Source organism: Lichtheimia ornata (assembly GCF_029851405.1).
Source record: "Lichtheimia ornata isolate CBS 291.66 chromosome Unknown scaffold00014, whole genome shotgun sequence".
Lineage (NCBI taxonomy): Eukaryota > Fungi > Mucoromycota > Mucoromycetes > Mucorales > Lichtheimiaceae > Lichtheimia > Lichtheimia ornata.
Window position 1 is genome coordinate 359,748 of NW_026695334.1, and position 18,546 is coordinate 378,293.

The 18,546-nt window shown below is 43.7% G+C and overlaps 6 protein-coding genes across 6 annotated transcripts; 2 read left to right on the top strand and 4 right to left on the bottom strand.

Moving 5' to 3' along the window:
- Positions 1–1,727: 1,727 nt before the first annotated feature.
- Positions 1,728–7,088, top strand: O0I10_004096 (uncharacterized protein; the record flags this gene model as incomplete). The annotated part of the gene is made up of 10 exons (XM_058484161.1): positions 1,728–1,785; positions 1,859–2,104; positions 2,169–2,203; positions 2,269–2,544; positions 2,605–2,735; positions 2,800–2,995; positions 3,058–6,569; positions 6,628–6,714; positions 6,770–6,878; positions 6,948–7,088. The coding sequence occupies 10 exons, from the start codon at positions 1,728–1,730 to the stop codon at positions 7,086–7,088; spliced, it is 4,791 nt and encodes a 1,596-aa protein (XP_058345149.1).
- A 447-nt stretch (positions 7,089–7,535) lies between these two features.
- On the top strand, positions 7,536–9,149 carry O0I10_004097 (uncharacterized protein; the record flags this gene model as incomplete). Its single annotated transcript, XM_058484162.1, has 5 exons — positions 7,536–7,609; positions 7,675–7,848; positions 7,917–8,215; positions 8,275–8,739; positions 8,812–9,149. The coding sequence occupies 5 exons, from the start codon at positions 7,536–7,538 to the stop codon at positions 9,147–9,149; spliced, it is 1,350 nt and encodes a 449-aa protein (XP_058345150.1).
- A 160-nt stretch (positions 9,150–9,309) lies between these two features.
- On the bottom strand, positions 9,310–11,693 carry O0I10_004098 (uncharacterized protein; the record flags this gene model as incomplete). The annotated part of the gene is made up of 9 exons (XM_058484163.1): positions 9,310–9,625; positions 9,690–9,945; positions 10,012–10,073; positions 10,136–10,425; positions 10,518–10,720; positions 10,784–10,855; positions 10,932–11,291; positions 11,348–11,450; positions 11,514–11,693. The coding sequence occupies 9 exons, from the start codon at positions 11,691–11,693 to the stop codon at positions 9,310–9,312; spliced, it is 1,842 nt and encodes a 613-aa protein (XP_058345151.1).
- Positions 11,694–12,197: 504 nt separating this feature from the next.
- On the bottom strand, positions 12,198–12,775 carry O0I10_004099 (uncharacterized protein; the record flags this gene model as incomplete). The annotated part of the gene is made up of 4 exons (XM_058484164.1): positions 12,198–12,294; positions 12,352–12,478; positions 12,548–12,617; positions 12,680–12,775. The coding sequence occupies 4 exons, from the start codon at positions 12,773–12,775 to the stop codon at positions 12,198–12,200; spliced, it is 390 nt and encodes a 129-aa protein (XP_058345152.1).
- Positions 12,776–14,437: 1,662 nt separating this feature from the next.
- Positions 14,438–14,827, bottom strand: O0I10_004100 (uncharacterized protein; the record flags this gene model as incomplete). Its single annotated transcript, XM_058484165.1, has 2 exons — positions 14,438–14,670; positions 14,728–14,827. 2 exons carry the CDS (start codon positions 14,825–14,827, stop codon positions 14,438–14,440), a joined length of 333 nt encoding a protein of 110 aa, XP_058345153.1.
- Positions 14,828–16,244: 1,417 nt separating this feature from the next.
- Positions 16,245–17,846, bottom strand: O0I10_004101 (uncharacterized protein; the record flags this gene model as incomplete). The annotated part of the gene is made up of 6 exons (XM_058484166.1): positions 16,245–16,920; positions 16,985–17,140; positions 17,205–17,435; positions 17,497–17,566; positions 17,648–17,712; positions 17,779–17,846. The coding sequence occupies 6 exons, from the start codon at positions 17,844–17,846 to the stop codon at positions 16,245–16,247; spliced, it is 1,266 nt and encodes a 421-aa protein (XP_058345154.1).
- Between the last annotated feature and the right edge of the window lie 700 nt (positions 17,847–18,546).

An 18,546-nucleotide genomic window follows, 5' to 3' on the forward strand; every position in this document is an offset into this window, starting at 1 on the left:
TTTTGAATAGAGCAATGTGCTCGGCTTGGCCGACAGCACCTTGTGTGAAAGTTTTACGTACAATGTCGCAAACAGCTCAAAAAATAATTTTTGGTCGTCGTCGTCGAAGAGGTCGACCCCGAGATCCAGTTTGGCTGGTGGCGACATTGCGAAATCTGGGATTGGCCACGATGGACTTCATAGTTTGACACAAGATCGCTTTCACCCCGCCGAGCACGTTGATCTATTAAAGAGCCCACGTTTGATTGTAAAGTTTGGAGATACAGGCACCTTTATGTTTTACATATGCTGTAAGCGTGATGCTATATGAGAAGTGGTCTTCGTTGATTGTGAAGTAGATTGACCCTGATAAAGCGAACGATCCGCAGGACGTGTTTGTGTAACGCAGCCCGTTTTGCATGGTTGGAAGGATCAGTGGATAATACTTTATACAACATTCTGTAAAAATGTGCAAATGGCAGCCAATATCCTCTTCCTCCCATTCACTTACGCTGACCGATCCATTGCATACGAATGATTCTCCTGCTCCAGTCCAGCATGTTCATCACTAAACTCTTACTTGATTCGAGCTGATTTGGCTGAGCTACGGTCAAACAAAGAATACGTCAGTTGAGATAGCTAGCCCATACATGTATGTATACGGATTGATGTAATCTTGTGTGAGCGTAACTCAGTCAAATCACCTCGAATCAAGAAAGTTCAATGATGGGAATGATGGGCTAGAGCAGGAGAATCGTTCGTATGCAATGAATCGGTCAACATAAGTGAATGGGAGGAAGTGGCTGTTAGCTCGCAATTCATGAACACCAGGACTATATAAAGGATGATATTGGGATGGCCAAACTCGGATTTAATACTTAGCCGGATGATGCTCTCGGGCATGTTGATCAACTCTGCTCTAATAGAGACCTCATGCTTCGTTATCAAATTAGGTTTATTTGAGTGTGAGCGTGAACATGTATGAGAGACTATGTAGAGTTCTTTTTCGCATCGTTGGGAGATATTGCTAGTTTCATGCAGCTTAAGGTAAGGGACAATATTGGCTTTCTACTAAACATACTCATCGACAAATCTAGGACGTCATACAAATAGCGTTGATGACAAGTTGAAAGGCAAACCAGCAATATAGAACCCAGCGCTTGAATGGCTCCGGCATGCAACATGATGTATCACAGGACATTGACCGACAGCAACAAGCGTACAAGGGCGTCGGATTAGCAAGTTTCCTCAGCTGTCATGATTCTTTGCTACAAGCCTTTATCTCGTCACTGTGTCTTGCTACCACAAATGGTTGCAGCATCAAAATTGATATAGCTTGTAGAATGTAAATGAGAAAACAAAGCTGCACGTGAGGAAAGGAGGGACGACATTGTTACAATTTCATATGCACTGCAAGGAGACACTTTGTGATGTCCGTCCTACAATTCCCGCTCGCAGGTTGCCCCTTATTGATAGCCAGGTTTTTCCTCTTTCATTTACTTTTGGGTGTGGGTGGCGTATTCTTTAACGCAATCAGCACCTTTCTCTATACTATTCACTCTCAACGCTTCCATCGTATTACATCAACTTCCTTTTATTCATTGCTTGTCAACTTTGTATCCAACAACAACAACAACTACCACTGCTTTATATAACCATCGCCAACGCATCGTTCATCAGCAACAAAAGAGTACAACACAACCTACAGTTAAGCAACACACCTCGCCCAACCCTTTCAATTGAACGCCATGAGCGGAGGAGGCAACATTAAAGTGGTCGTACGATGCCGACCATTGAATTCCCGAGGTTGGTATTCTGTGTGAGGAGAATCGCAAGGGGTTGGTTGCTAACCTAAAGAAAACACCTATACACATCATAGAGCTTGCACGCGGTGCCAGTTGTCTTGTGCGTATGGATGGCAACCAAACCATATTGAAAAAGCCAGAGGAACTCAAGGCGTCGCCTAAGGATACGGATGACACCAAGGCATTTACATTCGATCATTCTTACTGGTCGGCCGATAAAAACGACCCAACCTATGCCGATCAGGAACGCGTATTCCAAGACCTGGGTGTGGATTTATTAGACCATGCCTTCGATGGCTATAATTGCTGCATCTTTGCATGTAAATATCAACATTGGCATGCATTGTACTATCAACTCACATCATATCATTCTCGATCTTTTAGATGGTCAAACGGGTTCTGGAAAGTCGTATTCCATGGTAAGGAGGAAGGAGGGTGGTAGTATTGCATGCAGCAGCAGCAGGACTCATACTATATACGTTAGATGGGATATGGTGAAGACAAGGGTATCACTCCTCGTACATGCTGTGAGCTTTTCGAACGCATCAACAAGTTGAACGACGACAATTTGACATGCCGCGTGGAGGTGTCGTACATTGAGATCTACAATGAAAAAGTGCGTGACCTTTTGAACCCCAAGAACAAGGGCAATCTCAAAGTGCGTGAGCATCCTAGCATGGGTCCTTATGTTGAAGATCTTTCCAAAATGGCCGTCAATTCGTTTGATGAAATCAATCATCTGATGGATGAAGGCAACAAGGTATGTTTAACAACAATAAGCTCAAGGATAACAAGGTCATTGATGATTGCTTTATTATAGGCAAGAACGGTTGCTGCTACCAACATGAATGCGACTTCATCACGATCCCATGGCGTGTTTACATTGATTCTCACTCAAAAGCGCAAAGACGAGGCAACCAAACTTGAGACTGAAAAGGTGGCCCGCATCAGGTAATACCAACAATAGCAATATTGAAAACTGTAACACAAATGGTATTAATGCTTTAATGGTTAGTCTTGTGGATTTGGCGGGAAGCGAACGTGCCAACAGCACTGGTGCCACTGGTGATCGTTTGAAGGAAGGTGCCAACATCAATCGTTCGCTTACCACCTTGGGCAAAGTCATTGCTGGTCTCGCTGAACAATCCATGCAAGAGTCAGGTGCCAAGAAAGGTCGCAAAAAGGAGGTCTTCATTCCTTATCGTGATTCGGTAAGTGAACTATCACCCAAAATAGATGAGCAATGATACTTACATACAATACCATGATATAGGTGTTGACTTGGCTTCTTAAAGATTCGTTGGGAGGCAATTCCAAAACGGCCATGATTGCTGCCATTTCTCCAGCTGACTACGACGAGACATTGAGTACGCTTCGATACGCTGATCAGGCCAAGAAGATCAAGAACAAGGCTGTTGTGAACGAGGATCCCAATGCCAAAATCATTCGTGAGCTTAAGGAGGAGCTTGACTTGTTGCGTAATCGACTTCATGTTTATGCACCTGATGTGGCCGAGCAGCTTATTGCACAGAGCACCTACAAAGGGGCCAATCATAGCACCAGTCGCAGCAGTGATGGAAAATCAAAAGCTTCACCAGCAGCACCTATCACCATGTCCAATGCTGAGCAGGAAATTGAAGTGGCGGACGCCAATGGTCAAGTACGCAAGATGACCAAGAAAGCCATTGTTGAGCAGCTTCAGACTTCTGAGAAACTTTTGGCCAATCTCAATGAGAGCTGGGAAGACAAGCTCAAAAAGACCGAGGAGATCCATACCGAACGTGAAAAGGCCTTGGAGGAACTTGGCATTGCTGTGCATAAGAACAATGTTGGTGTCTATACGCCAAAAAAGATACCTCATTTGGTGAACCTTAGCGAAGATCCACTCATGTCCGAATGCCTTGTTTATCAGCTCAAGCCTGGTAAAACCCACGTGGGCAATGAGAGCAGTGAATCAACAGCCGAGATACGATTATCAGGACCCAACATTCAAGATATGCATTGTATCTTTGAGAATGACAATGGCAATGTGACCTTAATTCCCAATGATGGTTCTTTGATTATGGTCAATGGCATGCGCATCGATGAACCTCGTCGCTTGAAAAGTGGTTTCCGCATTATTCTCGGTGATCGGCATTATTTCCGTTTCAATCATCCAGATGAAGTCCGACGTGAACGGGATCGCCAAAAATCAATGATCTTGTCTTGTGGTACCAATAGCAATGGCCCTCCCACGCCTGGTATCGCTATAGAAGAACCATGGCCTGGTTCACCCATTGGTGACAATTATACGCTGTATTCAGAGCCCAATGAGATCAATTACAAGTTTGATTCGCCTGCTACTATCAGTGGATTAACGGATGATGAGCTTGATCGACTTTATGGCGGCATTTCCAAGGAGCGTAATTCACGGCGATCGAGGCCGGTAAGCCGGGCTACGATTGCGTGCGACGACGATGATGGATCATCTAAGGATTCTATTCGTAATTCTATGGCGACCACTACTATTGTCGATTTGGAGAGTGTTTGCACGGATGCCACTGCCATTAATAGCGCTGAGGTTGAAGAACGCATGAAAGCCGAACGTGAGAAATTGCAAAAGGTCTTGGAAGAACAAAAGCAATTTTATGAAACAAGGATCAATCGTATGTCGATGCAGCTTACACAACCATCATCGGATCAGCCTTATTTCGAATACACGGATGCTGAACGTGCTTGGGCAATGAAAGCATTCACCAATTGGAAAGGATTACGACGTGTAGCCATGGCTGAAGCGATCTTGACACATGCTGTGGAGCTTAAGGAAGCCAACATTATCTCGAAGCAATTTGGCAAAGACACCGTATACCAGTTCACAGTGATTGAAAATGGCCAATTTGCTACACCATCCTCTTGCTGGGAAACGACTTCATCTGCTTTGCATGACATTCAAGAAGACGACGATCCAGAATTGATGGAATGCCCCAAGCCTTGTATTGGTGTACGCGTGATCGATCGAAAGCATCAAACTCTTCATGTTTGGTCACTTGGCAAACTCAAAGCTCGTCTCAAAAAGATGCGTGATTTGCAAAATGTCATGGATCGCCCAATGTATCGGAAGCATCTCAATTGGGAAGATCCTTTCTATCAAACCGACCCCAAGAAATACCATCTTATTGGTAGTGCGGCTGCTTCGGTTCGCAACCTTGTACATCAACAATCATACGAGAGCTGCATTAGCATTGTGTGTCGCTACACGGGCCAAATCAAGGGCAAATTGCGCGTGTTGATTTCACCCATGATCCGTGCATCACAAACGCACAATGAAGATATGAGCACTTTGGAACCCGGTCAGCAAATGGTGTTTGAAGTGCGATTATTGGAGCTCACCGGCATGAATGAAGAAGAATTCACTCAAGTTCACGTGCAATTCCGATTATCGTCATTTGGCAGCATTCCAGCTCATTCGACGGCTGATAAGGTTTTCGCCACTGATCCACAAAGTAACTTTGCTACAGCACCCATTCAGCTCGACTATAGCCAAACGCTTTCAGTCACCGTCACCGAAAATATGCTCAACGTGTTGACCAATGACATGGTGTCATTCGAGATTTATGGAAAGATTCAACCACGTGCATTACGACAATATGAACGATGGGATGAACAGCGTGAAGGAGGTACCATGACTCGATTACCCTCTCGGAGCAATAGCCGGTGCACAGACCACCTTGTGTACGACCCTAGCGGTGGTTTTGAGCGGCGACCCGAAGAGGAATTACTTGCAGCTGAACGCCATGATGTCGTTGCACGTGTTCAAGTATGCGAATTGATGGCCAATGGAAAATACGTTCCTGTTCAAATATCAGCACAAAACGAATTGGATCGTGGTGTCTTTGTTTTACGACAAGGTTTGCAACGTCGTATTCAAATCACGCTGAGCCATACTTCGGGTCGTCAATTGCAATGGACATCTATGACCAATGCCACTTTGGGTCGCCCTCGCTTTTTGGATGGTAAAGGCCGCATCATTGATCCTCCCAATGGTGGTGATGTATCCATCAAGCTTGGTCATCAATCCGTTGTGTATCATCAAGATGGCACCAGCGAATTATCTGCCTATGCTTCATGGGATAGCTCACAACACGAATGCCCCTTTTTGAATTGCATCACAACCACAAATTGCCGCATCATCCTTGAGCTCTCTTGGCAAGTCGAAGCTGAAAAATGTGATAAACCCATGCAATTCAAGACCGACATTGCCGTGCAAATCCAAGGACGCACATCGTCTGCTTTCCGTAAACTTCTTGGGCAATCAAAAAGCTCACGTGTGCTTGCCAATTACAACTCCATCTTCATGGTACATTTGCGTCCACCTATGACTCGACGTGTAAGCCAATTATGGAGACTCAATACAGCTGGCAAATACGTGCGTGGTGAGGAATTGCTTGTGAATGATCCTTGGAGACCACGTGGCGTATCACTTGTCAACGACTTTGTTGCCACGCAACGCAAGATTCATCGATTGGAAGAAGTTGCTAGAACAGCTCAAGTATTGACACTCAAGGCAGCTCGATCCCAAACAAGTAATCGGTCCATGAGCCTTGTTAGCAACAATGAAGACGAGAACAAAGAAAAGCTTTTGCGCAAGACGCTTGATCTTTGGATGCTCAAAGATAAGCAAGATCTCGTTATTAGCCAAGAACCTCCTGCACAGCAACAGCAATTGCCTGAGCAACATCAACAACAGCAGCAGACCCAACAATCTGATGCGAAGTTAATTGCTGAAGTGACCTTGATGGCCAAGACGTAAGTAATTTCAAAAGGTCTATATACCATTGTTGCCTTACACGTTCCATTTTGTTAGTGGTAATATCACCAAGAAAGGCTATATGACTTTCCAAGAAAGTGCTCTCGATAACAAGTGGGTCAAACGTTGGTTTGTCATCCGAAGGTAAGGATCACATTTTAAGAGTCATAGTGGAGGTACTTATTAGACATACCCTTAGGCCCTATATTTATATTTATACCAATCGGTCTGAAACCGATGAACAAGGCGTCATCAACGTATCCTCGGTGCGCATCGATTATAACCGTAACTTGGAAAAGATGCTCAATGTAAGTGATCTCCATAAGCAAGGATTGAATCATTGTCAAGAAATACTAATTACGCCCCCTCCCTTGTAGCGAAACAACGTCTTTTCATTATATACCACCAACAATGCATACACCCTTCAAGCCAATTCCAAGAGCGACCTCGCAGATTGGATCACCAAGATTGATCAGCTCTTTCCTTTGGCCAAGCTCCACTCTGATGAATCAATATGATCTTAACATCCACCTCATGCATCCTTTTTGTTTTCTTTTTTCCTATCCCGTCATGATATCTTTTTGTCTTTCCTTTCATTCATTTGACACAATTGTTAACTATTTATGTACCTTCATTCTTCTCCTCCTTTTGTATTCTATGCTGTATATAATACTTCCCCCAACAACCCTCTATGTAGCATCTTGTACCTATGGTCCATTTCTTAGAACTTGTAACACATTGCTTTGCTTTTCCCTTTGTTTACATGCTCACTCATTCTCTATGCTGATTAAACCGATGATATTATTCCTATACCTCTATGCAGTCTTTTGGTGGCGGATTCATGATGGATTAAAATGGAAAGCTTGCAATCTCCTGCATACTTGAGCAGCATCATGTAAACAATGGTGCATGCTTTGATGGTTGTACGCTTTCTCTTCCCATCATTTTGATTTTCATCAGCACCAATGCATCCTAAAGCTGACACTGATTCATACGCTTGTACACATGATACACGCAGTGCTGAATGTCATACCGTAACGTAATTTGCAGAGTAATTGGATGCAGCATAAAGGCGTATTTTAAAAGCAAAGCGGTGCTATTTAGTAATCAGGACCATCATGAAGACATTGATCAAAAGGCTGAAGAATCGGTTAATGATGGAGAAGCCTATTGGACTGAAGGGATACGTAATCCAGGATGGCTTACGGTAGCAGGGACATGGCTCACCTACTTTGTGTGTGGAGGCACTACCAGCTCTTGGGGCGTATTTCAGGCAGAGTATGTCGCACCTGGTGTGTGAAATGTAACATGTCAAATTCAACAAGCAGCATCGTCCTTATTACTAGGTACACCAAAATGTTTTCCAACGAGGTTGCTGTATCATTTATTGGTAGCACCTCTCTCTCAATAGAATTGCTCGGCATCTTAACAACGCCATTAATACGCCGCATTGGTGTGCGTTACACGATGCTGATAGGTGCCTTGATTTCCACGGTTGCATTGGTCATGGCAACCTTTGCCAAGGAACTATGGCAACTCTTTTCAACGCAGGGGCTTATGTATGGTATTGGGTTATGTTTGGTATTCAGTGCTCCAGCCACATTGCCTTCCCAGTGGTTTGTGAAGAATCGTGCATTGGTAAATGGTAAATTCTTGAAGCATAAACGCCTTTATGAATCTGATTAATAATACTTTCGCTCAAAGGCATTGCATGGAGCGGAGCAACTGTGGGTCCAATGGTATGCGCCAACACCTTTCAAGCATTGTTAACGACGCTTGGACGACAAATAACACTTGCAATCATGGCCGGCATTGTATCTGTTCTGTTTTTGGTGGCTTCAATCTTATCAAAACCACGCTATCCTATGCATTCTAATAAGAAGGTAACAAAGGATGGTCAAACTTGTTCAAAAAAGGGCTCAAAAGAGTCGCTTTGGAGTATCCCTTACATGGTGGTCCTCTTTTTCTCTTTCACGTATCCTTTCCATTGGCAAGCAGTTTTCCTTCTTGCGCCATCTTATGCTCAGTATGTGGGTGCTTCACCAACATTGGCTGCATCCACTGTTACCATCATTTTCTGCATATGTGCCATCTCGCGTATTGTGTTTGGTTTCCTGGCTGATCGTTATGGGAGGCTCAATGTGCTCTCAATGGCATTGTCCATTAATGGTATGCAGTCTTTGTGTGATATGCACTCAACTATCCAAAGCCTCACATGTTGCTGCCTTTTTATTACTGTAGTTACATTGATCATGACCTTATGGCGATATGCCGACACCATCCCGATGTTTATAGCCTTTTGTGCATTACTCGGTATTTGGGGAGGTCTCTGCCCAAGTATGCGACCAGTGATTGTCAGCGATCTCGTGGGCGTGAAAAAAGCACAAAAGGCAGTTTGTTTGTCGTATCTGTTTTCTGTACCTAGCACCCTCGTGGGGGACCCTTTCATTTCTTATATTCATTCACGTTACGGGTGGACTGCTGCCATCCAAACGATTGGCCTATTTGGATCACTTTCAGCAATATCAATCCTAACTGTACGATTCTTGACTGATAAACGACTACTTGCCATTGTGTGAATATGATGACAGCCTACCACTATTATTACTATAGAAACCTAATTACTACATACTACGAGTATCCTCAGCTTGAGATTTCATCATGCGAAATAAAATGTCTTTTTAATGGGAGATGATATTGCAAGGTATGGTCATTCAAAGAGCTGAGAGGAATGGTATCTTATGAGCTATCTTCATCCGATTGTGAGGAATTGCTGCCCGTTGACACACTCGTGCTGCTGCCGGCATTGAAGTTGAAAAGGCTACGATCATGCTTGAGCCATTCCTGCAACACCGATGGTGCCATGTCGAATAAGCCAGTTTCGGTTCGCGGCGACTCATTATTGTCATATTTATGCACATCAAAGTCTTCCAAGGCTGAAGGTCCATTCTCATTGACAAAGGCGGTAATATCATCGGATAGACGTTCACGCATTGTACGCAATTGAGCTGCTGCATCAGGGTTACACACCGCAAGGACCAACGGCTGAAGTGAGCTGCGTAACACAATCACACATAATCAATGCCTAAAATCGCTTATCTCCAATGCTTATTACTTACTTGTACAAATCCATGCCCGTCTCCATAAGCTTGACACCAACAAGATGTAAAAGTGGTTGTGCCAACCAGCTCAATGCTGACCATGATGTGATTTGCAGCAACGAATTCTCGGGGTAGCGATAATAAAACATGTACACAAACAAAAGCCACGAGTAAAAGCCATACACGATGGGAGCAAAGACAAGAACGACCAACACCTTCCAAGTGGCGAGAACATCACGTGCAGCAATCTTGACATTAGAGCCAGCAAGTGCATCTATTGTAATCCTTCTTATCAGTATACAGCTCCAATACCTCCTTTGCATCATCGCTTTCTACTTACCGCGCTGTTTACGACGACTAATCAAAGCAGTGACAAGGATCACAGGTGCATTCAACAATAATCTATAAAAGAGAGAGAGGGCCATTTAGCAATGGTTTTGTTATCAATGAAAACTATCACTTACGATGGGAATCCCAAAGCGGATAAGCAGATCAATTTGACCAATCTGTAAAGCAGCAATTTGGCAGCTGACATGCGCGTTGTACCGGTTCGTTCCACTTGATGATCCCGAATACCAAAGTACTTTAACATGTTGTTGTATGCTTGTACCTTGCGAGCAAGTTCAATCAATCGAGGATCATTTTCAAAATGCTTGTAGCCAAGAAGGAAACGGCGATTAAGCTCCACCACCTGATCAAGACGTAGCTTATGGGATGATGTGGGTCGGTATAATCGGCGGGCAGCTGCAATGATCTATAATGCAAAAAGATGTGTGGTGGATCGATGTAAGCAAATAAGCATTTTCACATGTCAATGACTGAGTTCAGTCCTTTGCATCAATTTACCATCAGCGTATCGTAACTGGGAGCATTCAATGTAACTCCTTTCAACCCTTCATAGCCAGCATCCATTAACGCAGCAATCGCTTCACGCTTGGCAGGTCCTCCTTGCTTGTACTTTTCGACCCATTCGCGTTCGACAGTGATTGGAGCACCATATGAAATGACAGCACGTGATCGGAAGCGATGCGGGTGGAAATAGTTGAGACCTATATGAGGATTGTGTTACAAATTGCTATCCATGAGCCTATTGTCCATATATGGTTACTTACCCACTGGTACGATTTTGACATTAATGTCAGAATGCTCGGCCATTGCACCCAATGCCATAATAGCAAAACCAGCTGATGCAAGAATAATAGAGTGTGTGTGTGTGTGTAAGTGTATCGATCGTGAAAAGATGATGGAGGGTGGTTTTACCTTTGAGAGGGAGCATTTGTGATTGATCATGGCTACCGCCTTCAGGGAAAATTTCGATACATCCCGACTCTGCCAAACATGCATGGACCTTGTCATACAACACATGCTGATCCACATGCGGAATAACCTTGAAAGCATCATCTTCAAGTGGCTGATCAAGAGGCTTCTTGAGAATAAGCTCGGTATCAGATACTACTTGCTCCACCTCCACTTTGAACGTCTTGCTAATGCCGAGAAGATCACGCGATCCCACTTGTTCACGAAAATTGGTATCTGTGCCGATCACGCGTGTTTCTCCTTGTGCTGCACGTAGCGTGCCTTTTCCCTTGGACGCCAAATCTTGCGGTCGAATAACAGGAACTAGGCATCATGATCAGATAAGCATCCATCACACGGCACACATTGTGTGTACTTACTGGCCTTGAGCATTCGAGCAGCATCACCAATAACCTTCTTCTTGAAGGACGACTGGGCCATAAGAGGAACACTTTCTCGAGGATTCGAAATGAGAACCATTCCCTAGCGATCGATAGAGTCCTTGTTAGCACACATGTATGCAGCAGCAATGCGCAAAAGACATACCGCATCAACAAACTGGTTCGCATGGGGTCCCACAATGAAAATGCATGGATCCTCCTTTGGGACTTGGGATGTGCCGACGATTTGGACTTCTCTGAAAAAGATGTTGGCGACGCATTTGAAAGCAGAGCGTACTGCCGAATAAGCAAAAGAGGAAGAAGAAGAGTGCTCTGGGTTGGGCATAGGAAGGGAGAAAATACAGGATAAAGAAGAGCAACCATGCTGCCATGCTGATCAAATCACTTTATCTGGCAGCAAATGATTCACGTGAAATTGGTTAACAACATTCTCGAGAGCTTAAAAAAGTACTTGAACACCATGATGGATAAGAAACATGTGAGGCTGACGCTTGTATTATCTTACTATTACCCCTCACTCATATTCAAATGACTCAATAAATGCCTGTGTTCCCTTCAAAGCATCCCATTTTTCTGTTGAAAGTATTATCCAAAGTCGTCATGCCACTGTTGTTTCTCGCAAGATTCATATAGCAGCAATTGCTATGGATACAGATCACATGACTTCAAGCACCTAGTACTATACCTAGTAGCTTAACCAACCTACTTTCCTTTCCTTTGAATTACCATGACCCTTTCCTTCATCAATGACCAGAAATTCATCGAAAACATGGCTTTTCTTCATTTACAACATAGAAGAAGGACGATAATGGGGAATAATAAGAATTGTCTACGTAGGTTTGATGGGTGCTGCGGCTGCTGATGCTGCTGCTGCTGCTTCCTCTTCTAGCTTTTTCTTTTGCTTGTATTCATCGGTCATGCGGTAGCTATGCATTAAAGCAATAATGAGTTGTCGTTGAATCTTCCATGATGAACCCACTTACTTGATGATCCTGCCAACTTGCATTAATCCCGTACTAGCCACAAAAACGTTGACAGTAGCTAAAGTCCAATTCTTGGGTATGATCACCATGGAATAACGAGTCCAAATCACACCCGTGGCAACGAGAGCTGGTGTATAGTGAGAAGCTTAGTTTGACATGTATATGACAAGATAGCAAGTGTGTGGTGCGTGCTTACAAAGGTTTTGTGCCAAGCTCAAGTTTTCAGCCGGTCGTTTAAGGTCGCTAATACCTGCAATAACAAGAGCCTAAGAAAAAGAGTGTCAGCTCATCCGCTCATGAGGTGAATCGAGTAGTCTCTTTTTTTTACCCATTTCATGGCAGGAGCCCAAAAGTGGATCGTCTTTGGGCCAGCAGGCGAGTTGAGGAACTTTTGAAAGGCACTTTGTGAAGCAACAGCGGTCATAGCAAAGGGAAAACAGAGAGAGCGTAAGAGTAAAAGAAAAAGATAAAGGAAAAAAGAAGAGGGTATTGAGCTGCTACATAACACACACGTACACCGGATATAAGATCTGCATCCACACACACAACAAATGCGCATGGTAAGGTTTTACACTTCCCCCAGCTTCATCATCTAAATGCCGCTGCGGGATCAATTCCGTATACTACGCTCTTTTCCTTCCGCTTTCCCATTCCCTGGTGTCCCCATGTTGAACGCGCCCATCGACTCCATTCTACCATTGGACCCTGTTCTTATCTCTGATGCTTCGACATGAAGTTGGTGCTCTGCTCTCTCCAACTTGACACACGAACCACTTGATACCAATACATCGCTCTCAAAAGGCACGCTCGATCGATTGACTATTGTAAGACGTCTCTTTATTGATATTGGATAGTTCTGTTCAGCTAATTGCATTCATGTTGGCAGTGGATTTGCCAAGGCAACGACGAGTGGACATGATCGCGAAGGGTGGATTATCATCATCAACTAGGATGACGATCAAAGACATGTTTACAACGCGACATTCCTTCTTCTTGACGCGTATCATACAACAATGATGAATTCAGTGGGCAGATGTTTTTGGAAACAAGGGGACTGAGGCTGATACATGAGACGACCCAGTTGACCAGTATGCTATGTCTACCTTCGCACCGTTCTCGCATCTACAATCTGAGTCTACTTGGGTTGGTGAAATTCCTCATGCAGAGGTCGTTCGGATCAGAGACTTGCGTTGGAGTTGTGGTTGCCAGGAACATTCACCATCTTTATCGATGAAGATGCCAACGACTTGTCGACTCTTCTGAAAGAAACATCCACACAAACAACATGCCTTATTTCATGAAATTTGACGCCATTGCTTGATGATGGCTACAGTATTGCCACCTTGTTTATCTTGGATCCTGGTTTATGCAATCTTCAAAACCCAAGTTGATGTGAGTATCCTGGTGGATGGATGACCCTTTTCATGAGCAATCCATGTACTCATATTCATTATGATCTTTAGCAATTCATTGTTATCCTACTTTCATTGTCGTTGTTGTCATTGTGATGCTTGGCTGCTTTATTAAGGTAAATCCTAATCACTTTGCTGGATGAAGCAACTACTCATATTCCTTTGGATGTAGCTATCTCTCGAGATCCATTTGCAAGGTTGGATTGGGCGACACAGTGTGCGACAGTCTGCATGATGATGATAAAACGGCATCCAAGGTCACGTTTTTGATGAATTAAGGTGCTTACTCTTCGATTACGATACAACATGGATCCAACTGTCAAGTTACATGTCGCCCAAGATCATCAAGCGATGGCGGATCGGCTGGTCGATATTGGCGGTAGAAGCACAATACCATTTCAAAAGTATAGATGGGACGATGGAAGATGATTCTTTGGGGAAAGGTCGAAAGCTAGTGGTATGCTTCTTGTGTTGTAAAGAATAAAGCCCGATCCAATTCTCACGTATATCCTCAATGTTTGTAACCCCCGCTGCTACGCAACGTGACAAGCACTTGTTGTTCATTGTTCTCTCCTTCCTCCCCCGAAAAGACGCACGCACCTCCTTTTTTTAAAAACGCTCGGACAATGACAATTGGATAATGATTTTTGGAACGGCAAAACGTTTGTTGTTGTTTATGGAAAATGAGTATTGTAGGTTTCAGAACAACGCGGTGCAGGAGTACCACGTCCCCTGCTTGTGGTGGTGGATCGTCGAAGCAAAGTACTGGCTCTTTTGGTGGCGACGGAGGGTGCTCTTTGTAATGCTTTGAGCTTATTACCAGCTTGCTCACTCGGTAAAGGTGGCACGTTATCTGTTGCTGCGTAGTAAACGCCATCTCGATAATATCTTTCATAGTACTCCTTATCTATTTCATATCCATCAGCATAAACAAATATCGTGAAAACAATATAAAAAAACTTGCCTTTTGAGTCGTACTCGGGAAGGAAAGCTCGTCGTTTGGTATACTTTTCGATTTTCCAAATTTCTAACTGCTGCTTCAACTTGTCAATGAAACCGACCATGGTGTGTTTGTGTGTATTTGGTATAAGGAATGGAGATGGGGGCTGGTTGCTAAGGGGAGGGAAGCCGTTGTTGTGGAGAGGGAGGCTGTTGTGTATGTGCGAAAGCGGAAGTAAAAGATGTGTACGTAAAGGAAAAAGAAAACGAGTGCAAAGGATCGTCTAGAACTCACCCGAATAAGATTATCGGAGTCCCACAGGCAATATTGACTTGCACACTCACTCTTTTCGACCGCAAAAAGATGAATGATGGTAGTCGCTTGACAACCACTTTAAAAAGAAACACACGGCCAATGACAGCGCAACAAAAAGTGTCCTCTTGGTGGGTGACAAGTCAATTGTGAATGGCTTGCAAATGCTAAAAATGATTTTTGCGCTAGGATGTTTTTGGCCAGCTGCTGCTTTTGTTTACATTGAGCGCTTTGTGTTCGAGGTAACCCTTCATTGTGTACCAATGCAGCACCCATAAAAGGCTCTTCCTGGTCGTACGAATTTTAACAATCAATTCAAAAGGTACAACCATGATAGTGTCATTGTATCATTGAAAGGCTTGAATCCTATCCTCTTCTTCTTTGATGGAGGAGATCATGGCCGATATCCTTTTCGATCGGAGCACAACTTCGCGTATACAGATCTTCCATAAGCCGACCCTTTCAAGATAAAGTCATGATAGCCGTTGAGCCATGTCATCATCATCATCATGGCTTGAGAAGAGCAACGATAATCCAACTAAAAGCATGAGCTCCCATTGAACTATAGAATGATGGCACCTTTCATTATACGTATATCGTTCAGTGCTTGTAAGCTCAATCTAAAACCGCCGCTGTGTCAAGAATAGCATGAAACTAATTGCAAGCATAATAGCATACCAATGCGTACATAAATTTTTTGCCCCTGCCCCAGGTTCTTGGATTAGATTAGATCTACATTTGTGTATAATACATGTGCATACGCTTACGGCTTTGATGCTGTGCAACAAAGCGTATCCCGAGATCTTGGGTTACAAACATGAGGCATTATAGTCATTTGGATAAGCAAAAAGAATCCTTGTATTCTAGACCAGCTTAGCATACGGTGCAGAAAAATGATGACGATGATAAAAAGTGACGGCAAACGAAAGCATAATGCATACTGCAAAGAAGAAAAGAAAAAATGTACAAGTGAAAGAGGAAACAGGAACATCATAATACTAGAGAAACGAATGCGAGGTAGTGGTAATTGGTGGGTGGATCGATATATAAAAAGGGGGTTTACATGGCCCATTGGCTCGTGTGCATAAGCTTGTTGTAGTATGTGGTGTGTATGTGTGAGTGGTGTGAATAGATGAGACAACGACGACAAAGAGTGTGATGCAATGATGATGGAAGAAAGGAGATGCACACACAAGCTGAATAGGATGTCAAATATAGGGCAGTGATAATTAAAAGGGATGTGATTGCAAAAGGTGGTGGATAGGGACACGGCCTGTCCCGAATGCTGGTGTTGAAGGTATCGGGGCTGGGAGATGCCGGCTTGTGTTTGGTAAACTATCGGCAATGATAGCACTTAATGATGGTAATCGATCGTTGCTGGTGCTAATGCTATGTCGAGGACTCATATCACCAAGCGTAGAGGGTGGTGTTAATGGTGGAGCATCACTATGGTTGCTGCTGTTATGATGATAAGCAAACATGGAATTTTGCTGTGGTGGTGGATGTTGCTGAGTATAATGGTAATCTGCAAGTCCTGGTGGCGGGGTAGACACCGGATGTTCAAAATGGGATGATGCTGGTGTTGGCAATGTGTGTCGTTGTGGTGCCATTGATGGTGTGCAAGGAGGAGGAGATGGCATGGATGGATGTTGATGATGATGGTGGTGATGATGATGCTGTTGTACAAAAACAGGCTCACGTGCATGCATCACCTCCTTGGTTAAAGAAGGAGCCGCAGCCGTAGTAGGTGTAGATGCATACCAACGCCCCATATGGATACCATGCTGCTGTTGCTGTGGAGATGGTTGTCGGGGAGATTGCAATGACGGTGATGGTCGCCGAGAGGTAGCACCATCATCGGATGAAGGCGATGTTGTATGATCGAGTTTACGTTTTCTACCACCACTATTATGATAAATTCGGTTAACAATGCATGATCCTAGATTGGTAGTACTTGTTTTTAGCTTACGAAGTGAGGCGATGTTCCTTGCGAATACGCATCTTGACGCCCTGGTCACAAAATGTGCGCGATAAGAATGTTGCTTCATGCGGCCCAGGGAAGCGTTTTGGCAAGTAAACGGTGAATGCATCTGATAGCAGTGTCTTGCGATTTTGCACCGTGCCTCTAAACAACGAAACAATGTAACGTGAGCAAGGTATAAACATGATGCGAGATAATAACAACATACTCTGTGATTTCGAATAAGCTAAAGTGCAATCGGTATCTCCCTTCTTTCTTTACAGCGAGATCTCCAAACACAAAAAAGCCGCCATCCGAATTGTCAATGTCTCGGAGTCGATATAAAGATGATACGGTGGAGCCGGAAAGGTATTCTTGGGAGGGAAGCAATAGCTGAGATGGGTCATCATCTCGCACAATGTTGGCTACCAAATAGTAAAATGGGCTTTGGAGACTTTTCCTAAAGTCATGCAACACGTTAATGATTATGCACATGATAGGAGAGAACAAGGTAGACTTACTTGATGTCATCCTCTGAGCAGTTAAGCCATTGCATCTGTAGAATTGGGGGAGGATCGATCGGCCGTCGGTCTTTTGGTGGGGGGGAGAATGACACGGGTAAAACTTGAGTAAAAGCGGGCATCATGTATGTATGTCTTTTTGCTTAATTACCTCGTTCATTGGGAACGCTCATCTTGGCCCTTTCAGGTTGTTGACGAATAATGACATCGTATTCTCTATCATAGCATCGTCATTGCAATTAGCGAGATGTATCATTATGGGATAAATTAAGTTGTATGTACCTCCTGTCAGGGAGATCTGCCAATGAACTGGAGATAAAACGATAGGTACAGCTGCTAGCGGCACTCATGATTTTGTATCAGCCGTATGTGGATGGTTGTTCTTGTCAAGTATAACACGTTGGGTGATGTTGGATCTTTGGGGATATGAAAAGCTTCGAGCAAGAGAAAGCGTTGAGCTTTTAAAAGAAGGCAAAAAGAGAGGAAAGGAAAAAAGATGAGAGAAAGAGAGAGGTTGGACGTGCACCAAACAATTACAAAAAACAATACATGATTCGGGAAAGCACTTCCCCGTCGATTCAACACCGGTTCTGGGTAAAAAAAGGATGATGGCAATGATGCAGATGTCGGAAGACCTAAAAATTGACCTTAATTTGAATAAATTTACCCTAAAGGGTATGCCAAGACCTTCCCGGGAGATTTCAATCATCCACAAAAGGCTTGGTTCCATTTACTTGTGTATCTCCCTGCTCCCCGCGTCCGCCACTGATTGCTTCAAAAGCAGCGAATTACATTCATGACACCTCAAGATACATAAAGAATCGATACATAGAATAGCTGAAACATGATTTTTGTTGTTGAGTAGTTACGAATGCCATGGGTCTGTAATAGAATCAGCGACTTGAAACGTTGATGAATATCAAGTTGAGTTTTCTTTGTTGGTGTTGAAGCGATTCATAGTAATGAAGCTTGTGATACACAAACACCCTTTGTGTTCATGAGCGACAAGCAGATCAAATGCCAGGTTTGGTGAATATATTTTTAAACTGG